Source organism: Cyprinodon variegatus, unplaced genomic scaffold (genome assembly GCF_000732505.1).
Source record: "Cyprinodon variegatus isolate N-32 unplaced genomic scaffold, C_variegatus-1.0 Scaffold211, whole genome shotgun sequence".
Classification (NCBI taxonomy): Eukaryota; Metazoa; Chordata; class Actinopteri; order Cyprinodontiformes; family Cyprinodontidae; genus Cyprinodon; species Cyprinodon variegatus.
The window spans coordinates 1,087,939-1,110,812 of record NW_015150664.1 but is presented as its reverse complement, the minus strand read 5'-3'; the positions used below and the strand labels follow the sequence as shown (position 1 = coordinate 1,110,812).

Sequence of the window (22,874 nt, the reverse complement as noted above, 5' to 3'; positions counted from 1 at the left end):
CAGATTTCAGTCAATAAAGCCTGCATAGCCTGTATATCAACAGTCTGCAGCCCTTCTTCGTGCAGCGGTGTTTTGCTCAGAATTTCAAGTCTCTGTCATCACATTGTTACAACAAGACTGAGCGATGCACAGAGGAGCACCAGGCACCACCATGGGAATTTAATTGGTCTGAGCTGAAATTTCCAAAAAGTAATAAAAAACATGTTGACGCCAATAACTGTCAGGCTCATGATAATAAAGCATCTTTTGGAAAATTTAATTTAATTCTCTGCTTTCTGCAGTAACCAGCTATTCCTTTATCAGGTGGTTACAGGACATTTAAATAGTATTTACACATCTGGTAATTTTCCAGATTTTATTATCTTCTGACAAAAAATGTTAGTGCATTTTATTGGCCTTTCATGATGGATTAAGTCAAAGTAGTGCATAAGAATCAAGTCTAAGAAAAATTAATGTGAGGTAAGTGGATGTGTGGTTTCAGTCACAAAACCGCTTTTATCCAGTTTTATCTGAGAGAAATACAAAACCATGCGTCACTTTGCTTCCACTTCATATCCTGTTTTTTGTTTATTGTAATTTCCTGTTTGGAAAACCATAGAGGAATATTTTGAAAAAAACAAAACAAACAAAAAAACATACCTAGTACATTCCAAATGTCCTGATTACCTGAGATTAAGATGTAGAGGCAGTATTATGAGGAATCTCAAGATGTTCTCAGGTCAGACCACATATATGGTTTATCCAGTGACTTTTTTTTGTTCTCTGGGAACTCTTCTCTGTGGGACATGCCTAAAATCATCATGATATCAGTTTCAAATATTTTTGATGTAAAGACAAAGCTTCTCTATTCAAGACACTTCATGCTTACAGTAGCTGCCAACTGCTGCAGTACATGCTGAAGGTCACGGCCTGAAGAAGACAAAAGATCGAGAGATTTCCAAACCCAACAACCTCCTCTCCAGTACTATGTCTATGTGAAAAATAAAAAGAATCAGTGGCAAGGGGCAGAAGGTTATAACTATTGATTATTTTTGCTAATCAATTAAACTGGTGGCTATTTTTTCTTTGATTAGACAATTAATATTAATATGAAAAAAGGTTCTTATATTTTCATATTTTTTTACTTTATTTTAGGCGTACTGTATTTGAAATTAGCTGCATGGTGGTGAAGTTTGTGGCACTGATGACTTGCAGCAAGAAGGTTTTGGCCTCAATTTCTGGCCCAGTGTCATTCTGCATAGAGTTAGCATGTTCTGCCCATGCATGTGTGGGTTTTCTACAGGTAGGCCTACTCCGGCTTCCTCCCACAGTCCAAAAACATGATAGTTAGGTGAACTGGCTTCTCTAAAAATTGTCCTTAGGTGGGGATGTGTGTGTGCATGGTTTTATGTCTCTGTGTTTCTCTGTGTTTCCCTGTGACAGATTGGTGACCTGTCCAGGGTGTACTCCGCCCATAGTCTGCCAGAGATAGGCATTGGCCCCACCATGACCCTGACTAAATAAGCAGGAGAAGATGGATGGATGTATTTAAAACAGGTGAAGCTAAAACTATGTAATTCAAGGTGTCCTACACTGAGCATATTTACAAGCAAAGAAGTTTTTTTTTCTTATTTTAGATTCCAAATGTATATATTTTGTACAGTTTTGGCCTCATTACTACTCTGAGTGGGAGATTCTTTCAGTAAATGGCATAGTTTAGTCCTAAAAGCGCGCGCCTGCGAGTTCACGAGCCTACGGAAACTGCGGCAGACCAAACCAGATGAAAGTGCGCATTCAGCGTCTGCTCTTGATAATGCAAGCGTAGAAGAAGAAATTTGCTGTTTACCTGTACAAAGAAAGAAACAACGAAAGAAAAATGTCTGAGGACTTCAGTGTTGAGGAAGAGCATGAGTTCTTTGCCGAGCTGAATGCGGTTTATATGGAAATGTAACTAATCACGTTGTATTTACATTTCACAGATTTGTTTTGTTTCTTTTTCCCAATGGCTGATATTTGCTTGCAATTTAACCATTTAACAAGAAGACACTGGATTTTATAAAAAAACACTGTAGTATTTTTGTATTAAATAAAGTGCCACGAAATTCCTTAGGTCAAAGCTCTCCATCGAGGAGTGCTCTTTGGTGCAAAACTGATAAATAAAATAATAATTTAAAAAAATCTCTATTCATAAGTTTTTTGTTATTACTTTTCTGTCATCCAGGTTTTTCTTGGATTTGGGCAAACGGTGTAGCTAGTTACACATCCTGTCACCAATAGACGGTCTTTGTACTGGAGCGCGTCGTCAGTTCCGTTAAGCTTTCCCCCCTGGCTTCACAGTGAAAGGAGTAGGGATATTTACGCGGAGTCCTTCCATGCCAACGCCGCTCAGAGTTAAACATTACCTCGAAATGTTATTTAGATATCCTTAAGCAGGGGTTTCTCAAGGTCTCTTCCTCTTAGGAGTCAGAATAGACGCGACATAAAGCTCAGAGCCTTGCAGGAAGAGAGATGCATTGCAGCTAGCTTGCTATTAGCTTTGGCGTCAGCTTCGCGAGCAGCTGTATCAACGAAGGGACCAAGTACATCGTAAGTCAAACTCTAAAAATTGTATTTCAGTTATTTTCACAGTTTTTTTTCTCTTTTATATTTTACATATCTGTGTCTATTTTTGAGAGAATTATGGGTGTGTTTGTTTTGCAGCTTTGCATATACAGCATGCGAGGTGTTTAACTGAAGATTTGTATTATTCAAACCCAGATGCCCATAAATCTAATGTTATTTCGCGCGCATTTAATGAATAAATTAACATTTTCCACACAGGTTCACATTATATATTTGGGTGGATTTAGGTGCCTTGGTGAGACCTTTGCACCTGTCCTGATGCACCTGCCAGGTCTCAGTATTTCCTGCCACGTCCCAGAAGCTACATCCTAGTATGATGGGATTCCCTGACATATGTTTTAGAGGATTTTTCTCACAAAAAAATTCTTTAACTCGCATGGAAAGCTTTTCTTAATCTTTTTCTTTTTTTTGGTATAATTGCAAACAAATGTATTGTTAATGTAATGTTTACTACAGTTATTATCTGCTTAGGTTGATTTCTCCTTCTAAATCATTCTGTAAGACATTTAACTCAGACCATTTTTACTAACTAACCAACTAACCAGATTTAGATCAGTTATGGGTTTTAACATTTTCTATGTGTTTAATGTATGAAAGGATACTGCTGTGTAGCCTAGATGGTGTGTAAAGTCATCAGACACTGGGCATGGCCAAAAGAGTAAAAAAAAAAAAAAAAAGGGTCAGAGCCTAAACAAGCAGACTGCATAGCTTCACTTCTACACCTTCAGTGCTTTTTTAGTGAGTATTAAAACTTCCAGACACCTGATTGACCTGCAGCAACTCCATTGATTACATGTATTCATCTCAGACACAACATAAACTCAATTCACTTTTGAAATCATAATATTTTTTTGTTTTGTTATGATGCTTTTGCTGAATGTTATAAATAGAGTAGGGAAATGCATTGTCATATCGATAAACTCTTGTTGTTTATAAACAATAAGTGTGTCTTTAATTAGACACAATTATTGTGTACCTTGTAGCACAATTGTTTCAAATATTTGGTCATATCTACTTGCTTATCTTAAACTATGTATGTTTAATTTTAGATTAACTACAGTGGGTAAAAGAAGTATTCAAACTCGAGGAACATATGAAGTAAATATGTATTTCTAAATGTGAGGTTAATATAAAAGTCCTCATGTTACTGTTGTGATTCACTGTTAGGGACATTATAACATTGATCATTAGATTAGTTTTATCATGACCTCTGAAAAACTGGTTTCTTCTAAATTCAGTTCAATTCTCATAGTAATCCCTAAATATTGACTCATATAACTAATTTTTAAATGTATTTTCCGCCTTACTTACAGCTGCCTTTAACTATTACTTTATGAATTTTCTGTTGAATGTTAGTACAATACTTGTATCAATATGTTGGATAACTACATAGCCATGTTAACCGGTAACAAGTATATACCAGTTTTCCAATTTAAGATTAGACTGGGTTGGATCGAAAACAATTTATTCTAATTCTTGAAAATTGGAATCGAATTGTTTCTTGAATTTTATTTGATACCCAAACAGTGAACTCATTGTGACCTGGTACTGCATTAGTGTCGTTCTTTGATCTATTGGCAACAGATCAGACTCACCTATCACCAGTTAGGGCTGATCAAGCAGAAAGGAGCACAGTTCTAGCTTTGTAATAGTAAGGAAAAGGTGTAGCTCATCTCAGTTTTCAGAGAATCGGCTAATTCTTAGCAGGTTGTTCTAAGCATCTTCCTGTCTCCTTTTTTTTTTTATCAGAGTTTGTTATTGCTAGTAATAAGAGGGTGATTAGTCTGTGAAATAGAGTGGCCACTTCACCTCAGTAGCTCACCGCCTATTTGTCTATGTGCATATAAAGAAGGGGGGGGTTAATAGGTGTTGTTTTGTCCTGAGCAGTAGCCTTGCTCTTTCAAATCCTCCTCCGCTGTTGTCTGCAGTGAATGTAATCCCATCCACTTTATTGATTTGTGTGTTTTAACTAAGTTCTGCGGTCCAGGCTGTGGTCAGGCCTTTGCATCATTTACCCAGCCTTTTCTCTCTTTTTTTTTTTTTTCTTGCAGACATAAGTCACTATGACAGACAATGTTATGAGTAAAGCAGCCACAATGGAGATTCCCATTAACAGTAATGGCGGCACAGGGGCTTTAGCAGAGGACGACAGCCTTGAACAGGTGGGTCACGGTTAGCTGACAATGTTCATGTAAGATTTTGTAAAGACTTTGCGGTGCCGACAAACCAGAATGATTAACCTTTTACCCCAAATACAGCAAACAGAGTAAATAGAATTATCCTCTATTTTTAGATAAAATACACAAAGAAAACCAGCATTTCAGAATTTAAGTATGCAGTTTCAACAGGACTTAGGTGTTTGGTCTTATTTTTATTAATTCAATAAAGTTTACGTATTTAGCGCCACTTCACAACACATGTCATCTCAAGGCACTTTACAGAGACAATACAGTTAGACTGGATACAAGTTTCAGTTATATTTTATCGCCTAATGTACTTTATTTTATTGGGTATGAATTAATAGAGCTTATGAAAATGATTTGATGCTTTGCAGTGGTTCTTAGTCGTCTGAGTTCATTATTCTCTGATGTATATGCTGCGCAAATACTGAAAATATGCTGAAAATATGCTTTCATCTTGATAGTCTGTGTTTATATTATGTGACTTGTTTGGAGTTTTGTAGCGGTTTGCTAAGATACTCCACAAACTTCAAGTTTATGCCCGATCTTCATGTTATTAGAGGGTTTTTGCAGTTTGAGTCCCACCTTTTATATACATTACATTTCCCCATATGCTTCACGTTTACAATTAGAAATTGAGGCAAAAGTTTGATGTATCAAAGTTGACATTATCATGCTTATAGCTTGCAAAAAAGGTTTTACCATCACACAATTGTCTAATATTATGCACTACTACATCACAATGCATTGGAAGTGGAAACACACTTTTTTTTCTTTATTTAAAGAGAACAGTACAGAACTTTTTACAAAGGGGGCTGGACTGATTATGTAGTTGCTTTTCACAGCATCGAGTTCAGAGAAGGACATTTGTCACTGGAGATGCATTCTCTTAAGAAAGAATGAGGGATAGAAAAAAATACATGGTGTATAGAGAGTGCCTCCCACCTCTTTGTATATGAATATCAATATAGTAAGACTCAATCTGTTCCGAAGTGGTTCAACTTTAAGGGGTGTAGTATCGGTTTAAAGCAGCCCCTCACCTGTTCCACCTGCTCTCATGCCAAGAAAAGTTGAATAAATTCTTTGTTTTCTAACAGACTCCTCTAGGATTTTTCAAAAGGGCTTATGAAAGGGAGGGTGCATATTTTTGCATTTTTTTTTTAGATCAGAAGACTACAGCTTATTTAGTCCAGAACAAATTAGGACCTCAACAAAAATGAATTCATAAACCCCCAAAAGTTTGCTCATACTTCCTGCCATCGTTATTGGACATTTAGTGATTGCACATAGTTGTAGTCTGTAATGAATTCCCTTTCCTTTCAGTGGTTTAGGATTATGGTTTTGGGTGGCTTTCCTAGCCGTCTCATGATTAGCTGAGTGAGCTTGTTTTATTCATACCAGTCACCCAACACTAAATCTCTCTGTGGAAATTTATACTGACAAAAAGCTCCTCCTAGAAGCTGCAAGATACTTTACTTTGGATACTTTGTTTTGCTTTTCCTTATTTCTTTACTTTTTTCAAATGGGTTATTTATTTCTAGCATTTTGTTTCCCTGTCCACATAGCAATGCGTTAAGCTAGCTTGGTTATCAACAAGGAGGACATCAGGTATTGGAGACTATCTCCATGGAAACACTTTGCTCTTTCTAGCAACTCTTGATAGCTTGGCTATAGATTAAACTTTCCTCTCCGGTGTGTTGAAGAACATATTAATATTATTCAAAGTATCCTCATCTGTTCTGAAGTCAGACTTGCGTCTTATGTAGAATTATATTTTCACAAACCCAAAAGAAGCTTAAATTAGTTTGATCTTTTTAACATAAATGTTGCTGATATGTTTGACTTCAACTGGCACATTATTTTTAACCCCCCTCCCTCTGGATCAGCCTACTTTCTGATGGCTGCTGCATAAAGACGTCCATAGAGAAACGATTGTCACATTTAAGGAAACACTCGATCGCCTCCATCTTTGGGCGGATGACAGTTGTTGATTTTCCGGCATTTCAAGCCACACATTGTTAAGCAAACAGACCAAAGATCCTGGAAGGGGTTGTCGCATTTTTTTTTTTTTTTTATTTGCTCAGCAAACTATATGCCTGTACTCAAACCATAAAATATTCCTCCCTCTCGGCCGTATGCAATAGTAAGTCAAATATTCCACAAGTTTGTGTAGTTAGCTCATTCTGATGTGTTTGTGTAAGAGAGGTGTTCAACTGTGCTGAGTGTTGAGCAGCTGTCATAGCAACCGTGCAATTTGAAACTAGCAGGGCTTTTGTCCTTGGGTGACAGCTCTCTAAAATCAGATTGGTAACGGTCGTGCAGCACTTTCTGTGAGGCTGAAGCAGCCCCTGTGAGTCTTATACAGAAAGTTGAAAATTGGCAGAACAGAGAGGAGCAATTGGTTTCAGATGGCGTAGATGTGCATGTGTCAGAACAGGGATGGTGACTGTCAGCTTGATGCAGAGCGCTATGGCTGCCAGGAGTTACTTGGCAAAGCAAACAGAGACAGCGAATAGAGTTACCTTTTAATGGTCAAATCCGCTGCCTGTACAGTGAAGAAAAATACTTGCTTATAGGCGAATCTGTAAAGAGTTCCTGGACTCCATAAAACAGCAGAAATGTTGCTGTTTTTGATTATTTTATTTTTCAAAAATGAACAGATTTTGCTTTCAATTCAATTCACCTCGAAGTCAAACAATTTTAAAGTGTTTGTCAGGTTAGGTTTTCTGTAATACCAGGATCTGCTCTGTTTAAAGTTTCATTTTAGCAGAGGTAAATATGGGATTACAGAATGTAAATGGGAGTTACCCATAAGCATAAAAAACAAATGATTAAAAACACATGGATGACACTGCTTCCAGTTTTAAAAAGCACAAAAATCCACCATTTTGGGAGATGTGTCCAAATATTTTCATCATCCATTTTTTTAAGCCTTGAACTGTAAATGTAGATTTTTTTTTTTATAATTCTATATCTCTAGTTTTCTCTTCTTTTTTTTCATTAAGTTAAAATTGAGCAACCTTGATTAAAAAGTTATAGTATTATAAGATGCAGATTTCTCTAATACCACCTGAAATAACAGAGCTTTCACTCTCTTCCTTGCTGCATCTTAGATTTCTCTAAATAAAGCAAAAAAGTTCATCCTTATGACAGAGGTATCTATAAATAACACCCAACTCAAAATAAATCAAATGATACCCTGTACAGTCCTTTATAAAACTGATTACAGCTTTTACTTTTCTACTTTGCACTCCTGAAAATAAGCATCTTATTCCAAGATATTCAATGTATTTTAACAAAATTACTTCAAAATAGTATTTGTAAGGGACTCTTTATCCCCTGGTGGCATATTTCAACCTTTTAAAATGTTTTGGGGCGATTCATGTAATTTTTTGTTTTCCAGATGGCTGCATTATGTTCCTCTTAGTTGAATAAGGTTGTCTTCACTTCAGTGGTTCTGATATTATTGCTGGTTTAGCAACGGTCTCAGAGGAAAAACAGTTTCTCAACAAAAATATACCTTTTAATCCTTTTGCATCCTTTGTATGACAACAATGTAATAAAAAAAGCATTTGAATGTGCTGCTATTTGTTAGTCACAACAGGAGGGCAATTTATTCCCATAAAAGATGTTATTTTTTATTTATTTATTCATAAAACAAAGCAGAATTCACTAACTGTCTCCATTACCTATGCTAAAGAAACATCGGGGTTGAGACCCTATCATTGAAGACCTCTGCTCTAGGGTGAATAAACTTTTGCATTAATATTCTTTAAATATTACCAACATTTATTAATCAGGCTGTTCTATGATGGTTAGCATTCAGACGATTAAACAGCAGCCTTCCTGTTATCTGCTGAGGTCTAACTTTGTTGAATCAGGAGCACCTGAAATCTTTCTATGGGAAAAATACAGATTCTTTTCATGAAACTCTCAAACAGTTTTAAACACTCTGCTGACAATGGAAAGCTGCGTGGGTGTTCTTTATTTAATAACCGCATTCGTATAAATGAGTGCTGTCTGTCCATGCAGGGCTTAAAGTGATGTTTTTAATGCTTTTCACCATTTAGTTGAACAAAATACTGTAATTCTGGTCACTAGGCTGTTTCTAGGTGGGTCTGTTGTCGCAAAACAAGATGAGTTGAACAGCAGCTTAAATGTTCAACCAAATACACGTCCTGCAGATGTAAAAAAAAATAGTTTCAGTTTGATTTGTTTATTCTGGAATATTTTACCCTGATATTTCCTACCCAATGGGCATGTTGTGCTGCCCTGTCCTCAGGAGAAAATCAGTTATGATCCACAGTTGCAGCTGTTGCTGTCAATCAAATTAAATGTTATGCTTTTGTTTGTTTTTTTAACCAATGTTTGTCATTTATTATTTTTATGAGTTTTATTTTATTTTCATAAATTTTCATTTAGGAGACTGTGATAAAATAATAAACATAAAATCAAACTGATCATTTAAAATAAAATCCACCCTGAAATGTTATAAAATCAAAAGACGAGCTGCGATATTCTTCATCACAAGTCTTCATCTGGCGTCACTCCTGTCTGTTTATATCACAGCAAATTTAGTTGTTTCTTGCCTCATTGTTTGAAATATGAGTTTTCATTTTTTTTTTTTTTTTGTCTCTTTCTGTTCTTCTTTTTTAAATTGTTATTGTGTTTGTCCACCCCACCCCCCCGCCCCTCCATCTCTGTGCAGGCTGCAAAGCTGCAGTGGAGCTTAGATGAGAAGGTAGGGAGCTCCAGAGGCACCAGGGTGAGCACGTCATTTGAGCATTTGCATATGTGGTGTCGGTGTTTGTAGTGTTCACTGGATTTATTGGGAGAACCTCACTCGTACTATCAGTTGCTAGCAATCCATGTTCTTCCTTCCTTACTAGTATTAACAAACAGATCTTAACTGTATTTTATTATTAGATTCAAAGTCACTTGATGTGGGTTATTCTGAATCTGGCTCATTTGACCTTGCTTCTGTTTTGTGGAGTTTTGATGTGATCCTTTAATCTCTTGAAGGAAAGCTTTGGAAAACAGAACATAATAACGGAACTAAAAATCATGTTATTCCTTTTTTTTCCTTTTCTTCTGCCATCTTACCCTTTTCATCTGAGGCTGGAGCTTAATCCTTAAACTGATAATCATATCAGTTGCACTTGTTTCCTCTTAAACACCACTAAACACTCCCTCTTTGAGTTTGACCTCCTGTATTAATCCAACTTGTGTCATTGTTTAAAGAGAGGAAATGGCTCCCGCCTCCTTGGACCATTTCCTGTAGTTTCCTGTTACCAGAGTACTGTAGCAATAGGCTATATTGGGTTTTATCTTAAGGGTTTCTGTAGGGTATTTTCGGTCTTAAAATGGATCATCTAAATTGTAAGCCTTAAAAAATTTGGACAAAAGTATTTTCATACTTGATCTTATGTCATATTTAACTGTATTCTAAGATGGTTAGATGAATGAAATAAAAAAAAGTAGGTCTAGGTATGTTTTCAAACTTTGCAGGAGCCATCTTTGATGATCCTACATTTATAAAACTACCCAGCAGCTGGTAGTCAGTTAATCTGCTTGCATCAACAGATTAACATTTTTTTTTATATAGTGATGTGTTTTGTTCTGGGTTTCTTTCACCTTTTTTTTATCTGTCTTTAAAAAGAAATACAAGCATGAGAAATTGAGTTGGATTTAACAAAACAAACAGAAGAGATCCCGGGGCTCATTAGTGATTCTACCTTGGATTTAAAGCATTAATGAAGCCTGTTTTAGGAAAAAGAAAAGCGGATTTGTGTTTTTACTTCTGCACATATTACTGAAGTCACTGCTTGGGTAGGTTTCTAAGCTATAATAACAGCTCTGTTGTTAAACCATTAAAAAATAAAATTTTGAGTTTTAATTTGAAAATAAGGTTGTTGTTTTTTATTCTAGACTACATATTCAACAGCAGTATTCTATGTTCTGGTATTGTTGTTTTAAATTTTTATAATCTATTAACCAAATTTTTTGCCTTCTTATCCTAATAGTATTTACCCCATTCTAGTACAGGCTTCTAATGCAAATATCCAACTGTCTGATATTAAGCTGAAGCTTTGATATTATGTCTAAATGTTCATATCTCACCCCAGAAGCTCAAAATCTTTGTATTTTTGCTTTCTGTCTTTCTGTTCTGTTTATGATCTGTATAGGATCTCCAGCAGGTGATGGTATCAGGTCCCAACCTTAACGAGACCAGCATCGTTTCTGGAGGCTACGGAGGAACAGCAGAGGGAATCATTCCCACCGGCTCAGTCAAAGGTAACCAACCGCTTATGGGTTGGATTCTTCATCCAACTGGATTTCTGTGTTTTCTCAGATGTCGTAATGCAGATATGAGATCAAATTTGAGTAGTTAAAAGGTAATAGATATATGATCACATCTCTAACAGGATTAGGTTTTATAACTTAATTATTAAGCTATTTGTTTGAAAATATTGTTGTTAAAAAAGTACAGTATCAACCCTCTTCCTGGTGTTCACCAGCATTTGCAATCTAGCTAACAGCCTAGAAAGGCAGATAAGAAGAAAAACTTTACATGATCACCAGAGTAGGACTATGAGATATTAGAGGAGAAAGGTCATTGTGACCGTTGTCTGTGTTCTCATTGAGGGGTCAGATAGTTTGTTTTTGGGAGTTTTTAATTATATCAGATCTGTCTCTTTATTCATGACCCATATTTTTCTCTTGGAAAATAACGAAAAATTAATCTGGGACATTTTAAATAAAACATCATTTATTGTTATTCACCTCTCTTTCTCAGGCCCTGCTGTCCACTACAACCCTGACTTTAACAAAAGGATTCCTGTTACAGGATTTGGTGGCCAAGACTTATTATTTATTATTCTTAATTTTCAAGAGCTTCTTTCCAAAATATGAACCAACAAATATGGCATCTGGGGTTGGTAGAAGTTAAGAGCCAATTCCCAACGTTTTCAATAAAAATGATGACATTTAAGGTGTATTTGATTTTATTTTGGGTGCATATTTCAATTCACTATTTAATTCTAAACTGGTCATTTTGGAAACATGCTCCCTGTCCTGATGGTGTGACCTGTTTTAGATGGTTGGAAGTTTTTTATCACTTCTGTCTCAGTGGAGGGTGGGTCTAATAAAGTCTTACCTAGCTGCTTTCTTTTCTCTCTCATTGGCTTCTTTTCTGTTTCAAATGCAGAGATTTCTGAAAGTGAATTTCACAGTATAATTTGAAGGAAAAATAAAACTAATGCACAAGTTTCGATCTTTGTGCTTTAAAGGGTGAAGTTTAAATAAACATTCTCAATATGTATGTAATTACACTAACTGTTTCTGGGCTAACTGGTGCAGTTAAAAGTTTCAGCATTCTTCCAGTGGTAGTATAACAGAAAGGAATGCGTTTGCTAAATGGGACCTTGAGGGATTTTTTGTCTCCTCCCTTTTGACCTTTTAAAAGTTTTGTTCAACTTAGGAACAAGAACTTTAGCACGGAGTTTTATGGCTGCTGCAATTCAAATGATCTATTTACTCATATCTGCATTGTTTACTGACTCTTGTGTATTCAGTTTTCGCCTTTTCTTGTGCCTGCTTGTCCTTCTCTTTTTTTTTTCAATGCCTTCTGCATGTGCAGTTGATTTCATCCTCATACAATGCCATATTACTTTCTTTAAGTGCCTCGCAAAAGTGTTCATGCCTCTTCACCTTTTCCCATTTTCTCATGTACTCATATAGCTGTGGTTTTTCAGTGAATCCATATATTGATATCAAACTTTTCTCCCATACAAATCTGAATAGTGTGGCTTGGATTTGTATGTCAACACCAGGCTTTTAGCTATAGCTATAAATCCTTTGCAGAACCATGTTCTGGATATTCTTACATATTACACAGCAGCCACTGCCTGCTTTTCTCTGCCTAATGAATGAAGGCCCCCCAGCATGGTGGTGCCGCCACCGTTCATCACCATGAAGATTGGTTGTCCAGAGCCTTGTGCTGGTTTAATTTTAGGCATACTAGCATTTTAGATGCTAGTTAAGAGGTTTACCCTGTACATTTGTTCCGTTGAAAACTTTTGTAAGGCACTTATCAGTCAGTGAAACTATAATATTAAGCTTTATCACATTTAATTGGTTCCTAATCTTTATGATAATGATTCTTTTAATCTCACATCCTTGATGTCTGCTTACACATGATGCTGACCTTATCCCAACCTGCCCTTGTGAACCTTTTTTAACTGGTTCAGATCTGTATGTAAAGGCCAGGCAGAGCAAATTATCTCATCTGCCACATGGTATCAATCACAAGACCATAAATACTGGAGAAAAGGGAAAATCAACATGGTTTTGGTTTTATTGATCTAGACAACTAAAACTTGAATATCTTGCATAATTGTTCTTTGCATTTAAATAGTAATGTCATGACACAGTTTCCTATGCTCCTAATTGACCATTTATGGCCAATTAAGGGTTGGTTGGGTACCTTCTGTCTTTTTTTACATGGTGAATGCTTTGATGAGTCAGAGATACGTGCTTCGGCTTGATCTTTTGGTCATGTTCTGCATCTACTTGTATGTTTTAGGTCCCAACATGAATCACAGCACGAGCAGCTCTTCAATGACGGCAGAAGAGGCAACACGCGGTGTGGCTGTCGAAAAATATGAAGCAGTGAAAAAATGGGGTTTAAACACTTACAAGGTATCTTATAGGAACTGTGATTTTGTGCTGATGGTGTACTTTATCAGGCCTGCTCTGTTTTTTTTTTTTCATTTTATTTTGATTTCTATTTTTTAGCTGTTTCTCAAACAGACTGCCCCCCATCTGCCATTATAAGCACAGCAAAAAATAGAAATCTTAATAAGTCAGTTTTATTAAATGCATTTTTTTTTGTGAGATAAGGACTTAAGTTAAACACTTTGCCAATGGAACAAGACAATTTACATTTAAAATAAGAAAAAAACTATTGCATTGTCTTATTTCAAGTGCATGTTATCTAATTATCTTTTTTTAAAAGTAACAAGTACTCCATTGGCAAATCATTTTATTTACCTACTCAAATTAAGGGAAAATGCACTTAATTTAAGAAGTTTTTACTTATTACTAGATCGATTTTGCAGAAAGGAACAGAGTTTTTTCTTGATGTGTCTCTTTGTGGCTTCTTTTTGTTTTAGTGTACAAAGCAAATGATTTCTGAGCGTTTTGGTCGAGGCTCTCGAACTGTGGATCTGGAGCTGGAGGCGCAGATAGACGTGCTGAGGGACACGAAAAGGAAATATGAAAATGTGCTGCGACTGGCTAAAGCACTGACCAATCATTTTTACAACATGGTGCAGACGCAGCACGCGCTGGGGGACACTTTCGCCGACCTCAGTCAGAAATCTCCAGAGCTACGGGTGAGACCTCAAAAATGTCGGTCCCAAGTGTTGAGTGAATGTTTTTACGTTAAAATGGTGACATTTCGATAAAAAAATGAGAAACTGTCCTGTTTTACAGGATGAGTTTGGCTACAATGCAGAGACCCAGAAGCTGCTGTGCAAGAATGGGGAGACTTTACTTGGTGCCATTAACTTCTTTGTGTCCAGCATTAACACGTTAGTCAACAAGACAATGGAGGACACTCTGATGACGATCAGGATGTATGAAAACGCCAGGTAAGGTCTTAAAACTAAATGTTTTTGATGGATCTAAAATATAATAAGAGGTTATTTTTGAATGGTTTTCAGTTAAAAATGGTTTCTTTCACAATTTCAAACTGGTTCTTATATCTATTGTGTGTTTTTCTTTGATTCTTTTTATACGTAATAAACCTTAACAATACAGTCCCTCTGATGCTGTTTAATGGTTGTATTTAAACCCAAAACAAACACTAGTTAAACTGCTGCTAAAATATGCTGCCTGGCTGACATTAGAGACTATTTTTATATAATTTTGTACTGCTATTTATAACAATGTATGTGTTTTTGTTTTTCTTAAAATATGGATAAAATGATACTGAAAGGTAAAATGTACATATTTATCTATGGTTAGTACTTGTTCATCATATTATGTCTAAGTTTTAGAAATTGCAGTATTAATTTTAAAACTAAAGATGAGCACGACAGCTATATGCTGCCACCTAGTGGAAAGTCATTGAACATGCTACTTCCCCAGTACAGAAACTGTTATTGTTTGTCAGTATTTTCAGTTTCCTTCTGTTTGCACACAGACTGGAGTTTGATGCGTACCGGTCAGACCTTGAGGAGCTGAGTTTGGGTCCGAGGGATGCAGTGACCATGGCACGTATGGAGGCAGCCCAAGAGCAGTTCGAGGTTCATAAAGAAAAGTATGAACGCCTTCGTTCAGATGTTACCATTAAGCTCAAGTTTCTGGAGGAAAACAAGGTTAGTTTGTGATGCAGGTTAAAAAGATTTATATTTTCTGCTAACTGGATAATTATACACTTTGTTTGGTGCTTTCTGCAAACCAAATTTGTTTTTTTTTTCTCCATCAGGTGAAAGTAATGCATAAGCAGCTTCTTCTCTTCCATAATGCCATCTCGGCGTACTTTGCTGGCAATCAGCAGCAGCTGGAGGAAACGCTGAAGCAGTTTAGCATAAAGCTGAAGCCCCCCGGGGCTGACAAACCCTCTTGGTTAGAAGAGCAGTGAGAGGCCCTGCACCCGCTCTCTGAACCACCTCCACCTTTAACCTTTTAAAACCCCCTAACTTGCAGAGGACCACTACTGAAGGAAAGCAAACTCATTAAAATTAGACGAATGAAGATATGAAGAGGTTTTATTATTATTATTTTTTTTTTTTGGACGGATGATTTATTCATGAACTTAATGCTGCAGAGAGTGACGTGGTCAGTTTCATTAAAAACTGAGGGTGTTTCTGTGCCTCTCTTCCCTTTATCCACTCTAACTTCTTGTGCTCCTCTTCTTGAGAAACTGCCCCCCCCCCTTCTAACCCACAATACTCAATACAACAACATTTCCTATCTGGGCACCTATTTTACAGTGTGTGCTTGTGTTAGTCGTGTTTATGGTCACCATCGACTCCTAACTACTCCCAGGGCTTGGAGTCAATCCATGGTGTTTGTAACTGAGGCTGCTGTAGAGAAGAAAATGGCTAAAGTGATTCAACACAGCTGTATGACACTACTTTTAACCTTTTAACCCTCATCACTCTCCCGCTGTGCCTCCGTATTTATAAGCAACAGGTAATCCTCAGTAAATTAGAATACCAACCAAAAGCTGATTATTTTAATTCAAAAAGTAAGTTCTTATAGATTGACCACACACGGATACATTCCTAGGAGTTATTTATTTTGATGATTATGTCCAGGTTCTAAAACCCCATAAATCAATGAATAATAAATAAAAAAAAGTCTAATAATGAACTTTTTTGTTTTGTTTTTGTATTTTTTTTCCACCTTGCACAATATGATTTTAATAAAAACAATGTTGTGTCTGTTTCACAGCTTAATTATCAAATTACCACAAATAAAACTTAGATCCTCTAAATCTGTGTGCTAAAAATGTATATGGGCTGAGTTTGACGTTTTGAATTTAATAACCGATCTTTTCGATGATGTTCCAACTTACTGAGATAAACCTGCATTGCTTTATATAGAATATAATATTCAGGAACACAAATTGTTTCAACACAAACTGAAAACAAGTGTCTTGAGATTACACTTCAGTGTAAATTTCAAATTGTTATTTCATTTAAAATATTAAAAATTAATTACCATCTTTTTTTTTTTCTCCACCAAAAACTTTAACTCTTTAACAGGAAAATTGTTCAACTGTGATTCAGATATGCAGCAATTCTTGAAGGAGCACTGCCACAGCTTTAGAAAGCGCTCGTCTCGTGTTTTAGTTACCCAAGGGGAACAGAGTGAGATGCAATTGGATGCTGACCTTTTTTGCCTTGTTTACATAGGTATTTTCTTCTTTTCTTTTTTTTTTACTGATGGTTTCTACTGTGGAATATTCCCATGTTTTTATCATTAGATCAAGACAAAGTTTGCCTAGAATCACCTGCTATTGAATACTCTTGTATGAGAAACGATAGCTTTTTATGTTTAGATATATTGATACTTTGAATGTCTGTCTTTATGTGGATGTAACAACTGTGTGGTGTGACATCAGCAGTCGCATCCAGTGTCACTAATTTTAGCGTTTTAAGTATCATATCTTGCTGTTTAGAAGTCTAGAAGTATAGTTACACTAAAGGCTTTGGAAAAAACAATCACTGATGAAGAGTTACCAGATTGAGCATATGTAATGTGACATTTTAACATATCACTATTTATTTTATTCAAGTGTTGAAATCATTATTTTATATTCTAAAAAATTATTCAATTTGTACATATGGCATTTTTAATGGAAAATTATTCAGATGAAATGACCAAATATATGATTAGACCATTTTAGGAAATGAAGTTTAATTTCCGTGTGAAATTATTTTTAGAAAAATTGAAATAGGCAGCATTCTTTGGTGATGAGGGCCTCATATCCATCAGAAAATGGGTCATCCCTTCTCCTACTTGTTCTATATTTGCATGGCAGGTAGCAATCCAGACCTGTAGATATGTATGCTTTCACTAATGTGTGTCATTTAATACAGACAAGGGATGATATAATTTGCTACGCTAAACTTTCAGAAGCAAAAGCTGGCACACCCAGGGAGAAAAGAAAATGAGTAGAAAGTTTATTACAAAAATAAAAACAGGACTTTTTATATAATGGTTTACTGTCTAGATCTGACTAACATGAAGCAATATTAAAATAATGTGATCCCTTTTTCTCCCAAACTGCTTTGTTTTGGATTCCTTACCAGACATGAAAAAAAGGAATGGCAATACGTTTAATTTATATGTTGTTCCATATCTTTGAAAATGGTTGTGTTGTATGAATTGTTAAAAAAAAAAAAAAAAAGAATCAGGTATTTTCTGATGATAAATGAAGTTGTCATGGATACTCTGCCTTGATCCCTCACTTGCATTTCAAAAGTCCAACTTCGCCATACATGAGCAAAATTAAATCTTCACATTTCCAACTTGTTGGTCTGTATTCATTTACTTTTATCATAATAATCTTATACTTTGGGGTATGTGGAGTAAAGAAACAACCCAGATTTGGTCAAATAAGCATCTAGGAAGTAACTCAACATTTTGGTATCTGTTGATTAGATGTTTGATAATCGTACCTTCTACAGTGAGTATGACACCAAGTCACACCTAGATGGCTGTTATACAAAGTGATTGTGAAAAATGAAAAACATGTTGGGTGTTTGGCCTTTTTACCTTCATATATACTGTACCTCTGGGTTACAGTAATGCAGTAGGACTACCAGATTAATCTTCAATTTAACACCAACAGCTGGACGATTGATCACAAGCTTCAGTCTGGACACATCTCAATAAGGCTAAATACCTCAAACTGGTTTTAATTTAAGTCAGGCTTGAAAGAAGGGTTTCAACCCTATACAAAAGCTAGGACCTGTAGTTAAAAACTGCCAGGAAGGCAATATTTAATAAAGTTGTATCAAATCTACCAAGGAATGGTCAAACATTGACATCAAACTAAATTTGTCTGGCTGAGACTGAGGTTTCAAGGCTGCATGGTGGAAAAGATATTGTCGCCTTGCAGCAAGAAGTTCCTGGGATGTTACTACAGGTTCTCGTCCCATAGTCTAAAAAACTTGAATGAATAACTGGACAAAGAAAGAAAAATAAGAAATAAATGAACAATCGGTTCAAAAAGTAGCAGGACATATCCACTTATTTACTGTTGTCCCCTTGTCACACTGAGTTTACTAGAATATGCATTCCCCTGTACATAATACTTTTTATCTACAATGTGCATCAATATACAATATATACAGTTACCGTGTACTTAATTTACTTCATTATATTTAATTACATTTACTGATAAGCAATTGTTATAGAAATGTTAAAACTACAAATAAATTACAACAATGAACTAAATTAATATATTTATAGGCCTACTTACACTCATAAACAAAAATATAACTACTAGAGGTATTAAAAATGTAATTAAATACATTCTAATGTAACCTGCCTCTTCTTCTTGAAACCCATTTAAAATATTAATTATTTGTGTTGTTCAATTCAATTATATCATTATTTATTGGTTTGAATTTGATATCTAATTTGTTCCATAATGTTGCTCCACAACCAGAGGTAGATAGTAAACTAGTTACCTTTACTCAGTTAAATTTACTTGAGGAACTTTTGGAAGAAGAAGAAGAAAAAAAAAGTACTTTTAGGTTAGTTTTACAGCATTTTAGTCTACTTTTTACTTTTAGTTAAGTAAAGTTTGTGGTTACTCCATCCATTGTTAGTAACTTAACTTGTTTTAAAATTATGCACCAAGAGACAGACTTTCTTATTTTTAGTTCTCAAGGCTTATTAGCTAAATTATATTTTTCCATCTGCTGAGTTTTCCGTGATAATACGGTAAACTGTATATTGTAATTTATTCTATTCTACATACTAGGCCTATTGATGTCATTTTTATTACTCAAAAATCTTACATTTATCGTTCTGATCATGGGTTGTAAATAGATCACTCTGCTCAAGTAGCCTTCATACTTTTTTACTCTCAACTAATATATTTAAAGCCTACTTTTAAATTTGACTTGAGTTGCAATATAGTTTTAAGTTAAATGGGTATAAAGTGTTTTGTAGTTGCTTTCACGTCTCAAACCCCTTTTTTTGTCAATAAAGGATTTCTGCAGATTGCCTGGGAATGGTTTATTGCTCACAATGAACATTATTGTTGCAGTTTCATAGCTGATTAAATCAATGAGTTTCATGGCACGTGTGTCAGCTGATTTTTCTTTTACATAGTTTTACATAAAGCATAGATTATATATATATTTATATTTATATATATATATGTGTGTGTGTATATAGTTTATGCAAGGTTTTGAAAAAAATCCTGTGACCCAACAACACATCTGATTTTTATTTTATTATGTACGTTTAATTGTGTTCAGATTAAAAAGAGTTTGCATCAAACGAGACTTCTAGTTCACCAATTTCAGAGTCAGTGACCTCTAAGTTCTGGTATATAATGCCCCCTGAAGAAATGATGCTGTTTTAATCAGCAGCTAAGGTTCATTTTAACTCTACTGAACTATAGATATATAATTTATACATAGCGTGAACAAGACAAGGCCCAACACTGATTCCTGAGGGACACCACAGTTGATATTTGAAAAGTTGAATGTTTGTTCTTTAATTTAAGCAAATTGCTGCCTGTTTCTTATATAGGTCTTGACCCAAATTCCCCTAATACCATACTTTCTATAAAAAAAAAAATAATAATAATTATTGTCAATTACATTTTGTAAATTTGCAAACAAACCTAATACGTATTTCTTTTTATCTGTACTGTTCTGATTTTCACAGTTTACTCCATGAATGCCCTTGCTATTAATCTATTTCCCCTAAAACCGTGCCCAGAGTGATTGACTGTCGCTTTTTCTATACTAACACCTCCTCTTTCCCGGTGGTTCCGGTATGCTGCGCCGGCTACAGAAAAAGGAGCGGACCCACTGTGTCTCATCATAAGGCCGGGCCTCCACCTGGGTGACTTGAATTTGATTAGCGTATAATCTCACTGCACCTGCGGCTCTTGTTCCTGAAACAGAGCGATGATATTCAACAAGAAAACGACGCCGGAGCGCAAACAGTTATTTGACAGCTAACCAAGCTTTTTAAAAGCGCCTGTAAGTACATCTCTTTGAAAACCAACATAAATATATGCATTATTTTGATTATTTTCCACTGTATAAATAATGGGAAAAGGCAGTTTGGCGAGATTACAGCTAGAAAGCACATATTTGCGCTGATTACAGGTCGCATATAACTTTATTTTTCTACATATTAATATTATTAGTTTTATTTCTGTAGATTTTTGCATTTTTATTTTATATACCCAATTATGATTAAAAAATGCAGGAAAAAAACTTTCTTGGTCAATTAGTTATTTTCTAACACATTATCATTTGCAAGGGATACTTGGGAGACTACATTTAAAAAAAAGTATTCAATATTTAACCTGAGTTCAGTTTATTTTATTCATGGCTTACATAATAAATGAAAGGTTATATAAAAAGATAAGCACTGGAAATAAAAGAACAGCTCTCTCTTTTTATGAATGTCTTTTATTTTTTTAGAGTTCAGCAATAGGTCATGATTATGTCATACCTTAAGTTGGATGAGTTCATAGTTATTTCAAATCTATTTAATTTGAATTTTTTTTCCATAAACACATTGCAAAATATTAACACATCTAGTTTTGATAGGTTTTATGTCAAAAATACAGCTTTTAAATAAAGAGATGTGCTGTATTTGTGTCTTCTCAGTTGTGATTGGTGAGTTGGAGCAAACATCTATTGGTCTTTGGATTTGAAAGGAAATGATGGAGGGGATGCTGATTTTAAAATCTGCTACCCCCAGTCGTTCCCCCCGTTATCCCCCCTCGCCATCTACAAGTGATGCTCAAGAAGACTCGCATCTCGGACGGTCTTCAGTGGCTCCTGGTGCAGAAGTTACAGCCGTGCCCCCAACACCACCACCGCCACCTCCCCCACCACCTCCTCCCCTGGCCTTTGGCTCTCGTAGCATCCAAAGGTGTTCAATGAAAAAGCTGAACTGGGACACAATACCCAACCATCATGTGCTGGGGAAGCTGAACGTGTGGACATCCCAACGGACCCAGAGGGATCTGGTGCTGGATATACGAACCATGGAGGAGCTGTTCAGTTCAGACAAAAGTGCATCACTTCGCTCCTCCAGAGTCCTGGGTTTAAGTAAGAGTGAGGGGATGAACTTGTGCGGACTGGAGTCTCAGGTAACTAATACATCCGTATGTAAAATAACATTTTCTATACTTGCTCTATTTTATTCTGTGATCTTGTCAAATAAACCACCAACTTAGGAGAAGTAATAAATATGCCAATAGGAAGTTATCTCATTTGAAGTTCCACATGAAACCTGTTACCACCGTGGAAGTGTTCAAGTTAAAAATGTAGCTTCCCCAAAAATATAGAATTTTCTGGAGAATTTTGTGGAGATATAAAGAGTCTTTTGTTTTGCTTTTTTATTTATAGGTCACAATATTGGATTCCAAACGGTGTATGAATGTTGGGATCTTCTTAAGACATTTCAAAAGGTAAAGCTGTATCTGTAGCTATATGTGGGTAAAATGCATGTGGTGTGGTACATGCTATGGAAAAGTACCTAAAGAAAGTAAATGAGTGAAACCAGCTGTCTGGTGAGAGTCGCTCAGACTTTTTGATATAGTTCTCGATGTACAGGTAACTTCCACTTTGCTAATCATTACCCAACATGGAGGCTTATCTCAGCTGAACTCATGCAAATAAATGGAAATCCCTTTTAAAGCGTCACTTTCTATCTCTTTGCAGAAGTATCTACAGTAAGAAGTTGTTATATACCTTACTGTATTTATGGTAGTAACTATGACTTTAAAACTGTCAGTTGTTTGCATTAAAGCTTCTGATCACTATTTACTCAGGTTCTTTTAATGTCCTCAATAATTTTATAAAATGCCATCTCCTCTGTTGCATTCAAGGCAGGGAGAAGTTGCTTTTCTTTTTGCCAGTTAGGTCCTGACATCTTGAATGTACATTTAAGGATCAGACATAAATGTACTTGGCAGCAATAGTTATTTTTTCTGCTTTCTTTGGGTTTTTTTTTTTTTTTTTTTGTGTGAGTAATGCATAATGTTAGTGAATGGATCTGCTTCATATACAATGGAGAAGATAACTGCTTGCCAAATGTGCCACCTTTAATAAAAGCTTCTTCCAAATAGTTACATTTTAGGCCTAGTTGTACAAATACATTGATAGTCCTATGGCAGAAAGCTTTACCTCCCATCTGTTTTTAATTTAACAGTGAGGAAAAGCTCAAAGTTGATAATAAATCTGGATAGGTTTTCAATACATAATCCTCATGACTTGATCAGTGTTTGGAATTTCAAAAACGTTTCAGACGACTTGAAATAAACATTTAGAATTTCATATTTTCATGCATTCCTACACAGTCTATCAA

General features: G+C 35.6%; 2 protein-coding genes across 9 annotated transcripts in view; both read left to right on the top strand.

Moving 5' to 3' along the window:
* The first annotated feature begins 2,285 nt into the window (after positions 1-2,285).
* On the top strand, positions 2,286-17,829 carry LOC107088277 (arfaptin-2-like). Of its 8 annotated transcripts, none has more exons than XM_015380339.1 (10): positions 2,287-2,565; positions 4,653-4,763; positions 9,490-9,522; positions 10,967-11,075; positions 11,578-11,634; positions 13,366-13,481; positions 13,955-14,176; positions 14,277-14,434; positions 14,989-15,163; positions 15,274-17,828. In XM_015380339.1, the coding sequence occupies exons 2-10, from the start codon at positions 4,665-4,667 to the stop codon at positions 15,427-15,429; spliced, it is 1,125 nt and encodes a 374-aa protein (XP_015235825.1). In that variant the 5' UTR covers positions 2,287-2,565; positions 4,653-4,664; the 3' UTR covers positions 15,430-17,828. The 8 variants fall into 8 exon arrangements, with proteins under 8 accessions (XP_015235831.1, XP_015235830.1, XP_015235825.1 ...); XM_015380337.1 differs by having other exon boundaries at positions 9,490-9,546; positions 15,274-17,826; XM_015380345.1 differs by lacking the exon at positions 4,653-4,763 and having other exon boundaries at positions 2,286-2,565; positions 15,274-17,829.
* A 2,605-nt stretch (positions 17,830-20,434) lies between these two features.
* The window catches only part of LOC107088260 (FH2 domain-containing protein 1-like), a 9,317-nt gene continuing 6,877 nt past the window's right edge, over positions 20,435-22,874 (top strand). The window contains exons 1-3 of the mRNA XM_015380308.1: positions 20,435-20,527; positions 21,167-21,654; positions 21,914-21,975. Of these exons, the coding sequence (XP_015235794.1) occupies positions 21,220-21,654; positions 21,914-21,975 (497 nt within the window). The 5' untranslated portion in view covers positions 20,435-20,527; positions 21,167-21,219. The remainder of the gene's footprint in view (positions 20,528-21,166; positions 21,655-21,913; positions 21,976-22,874) is intronic.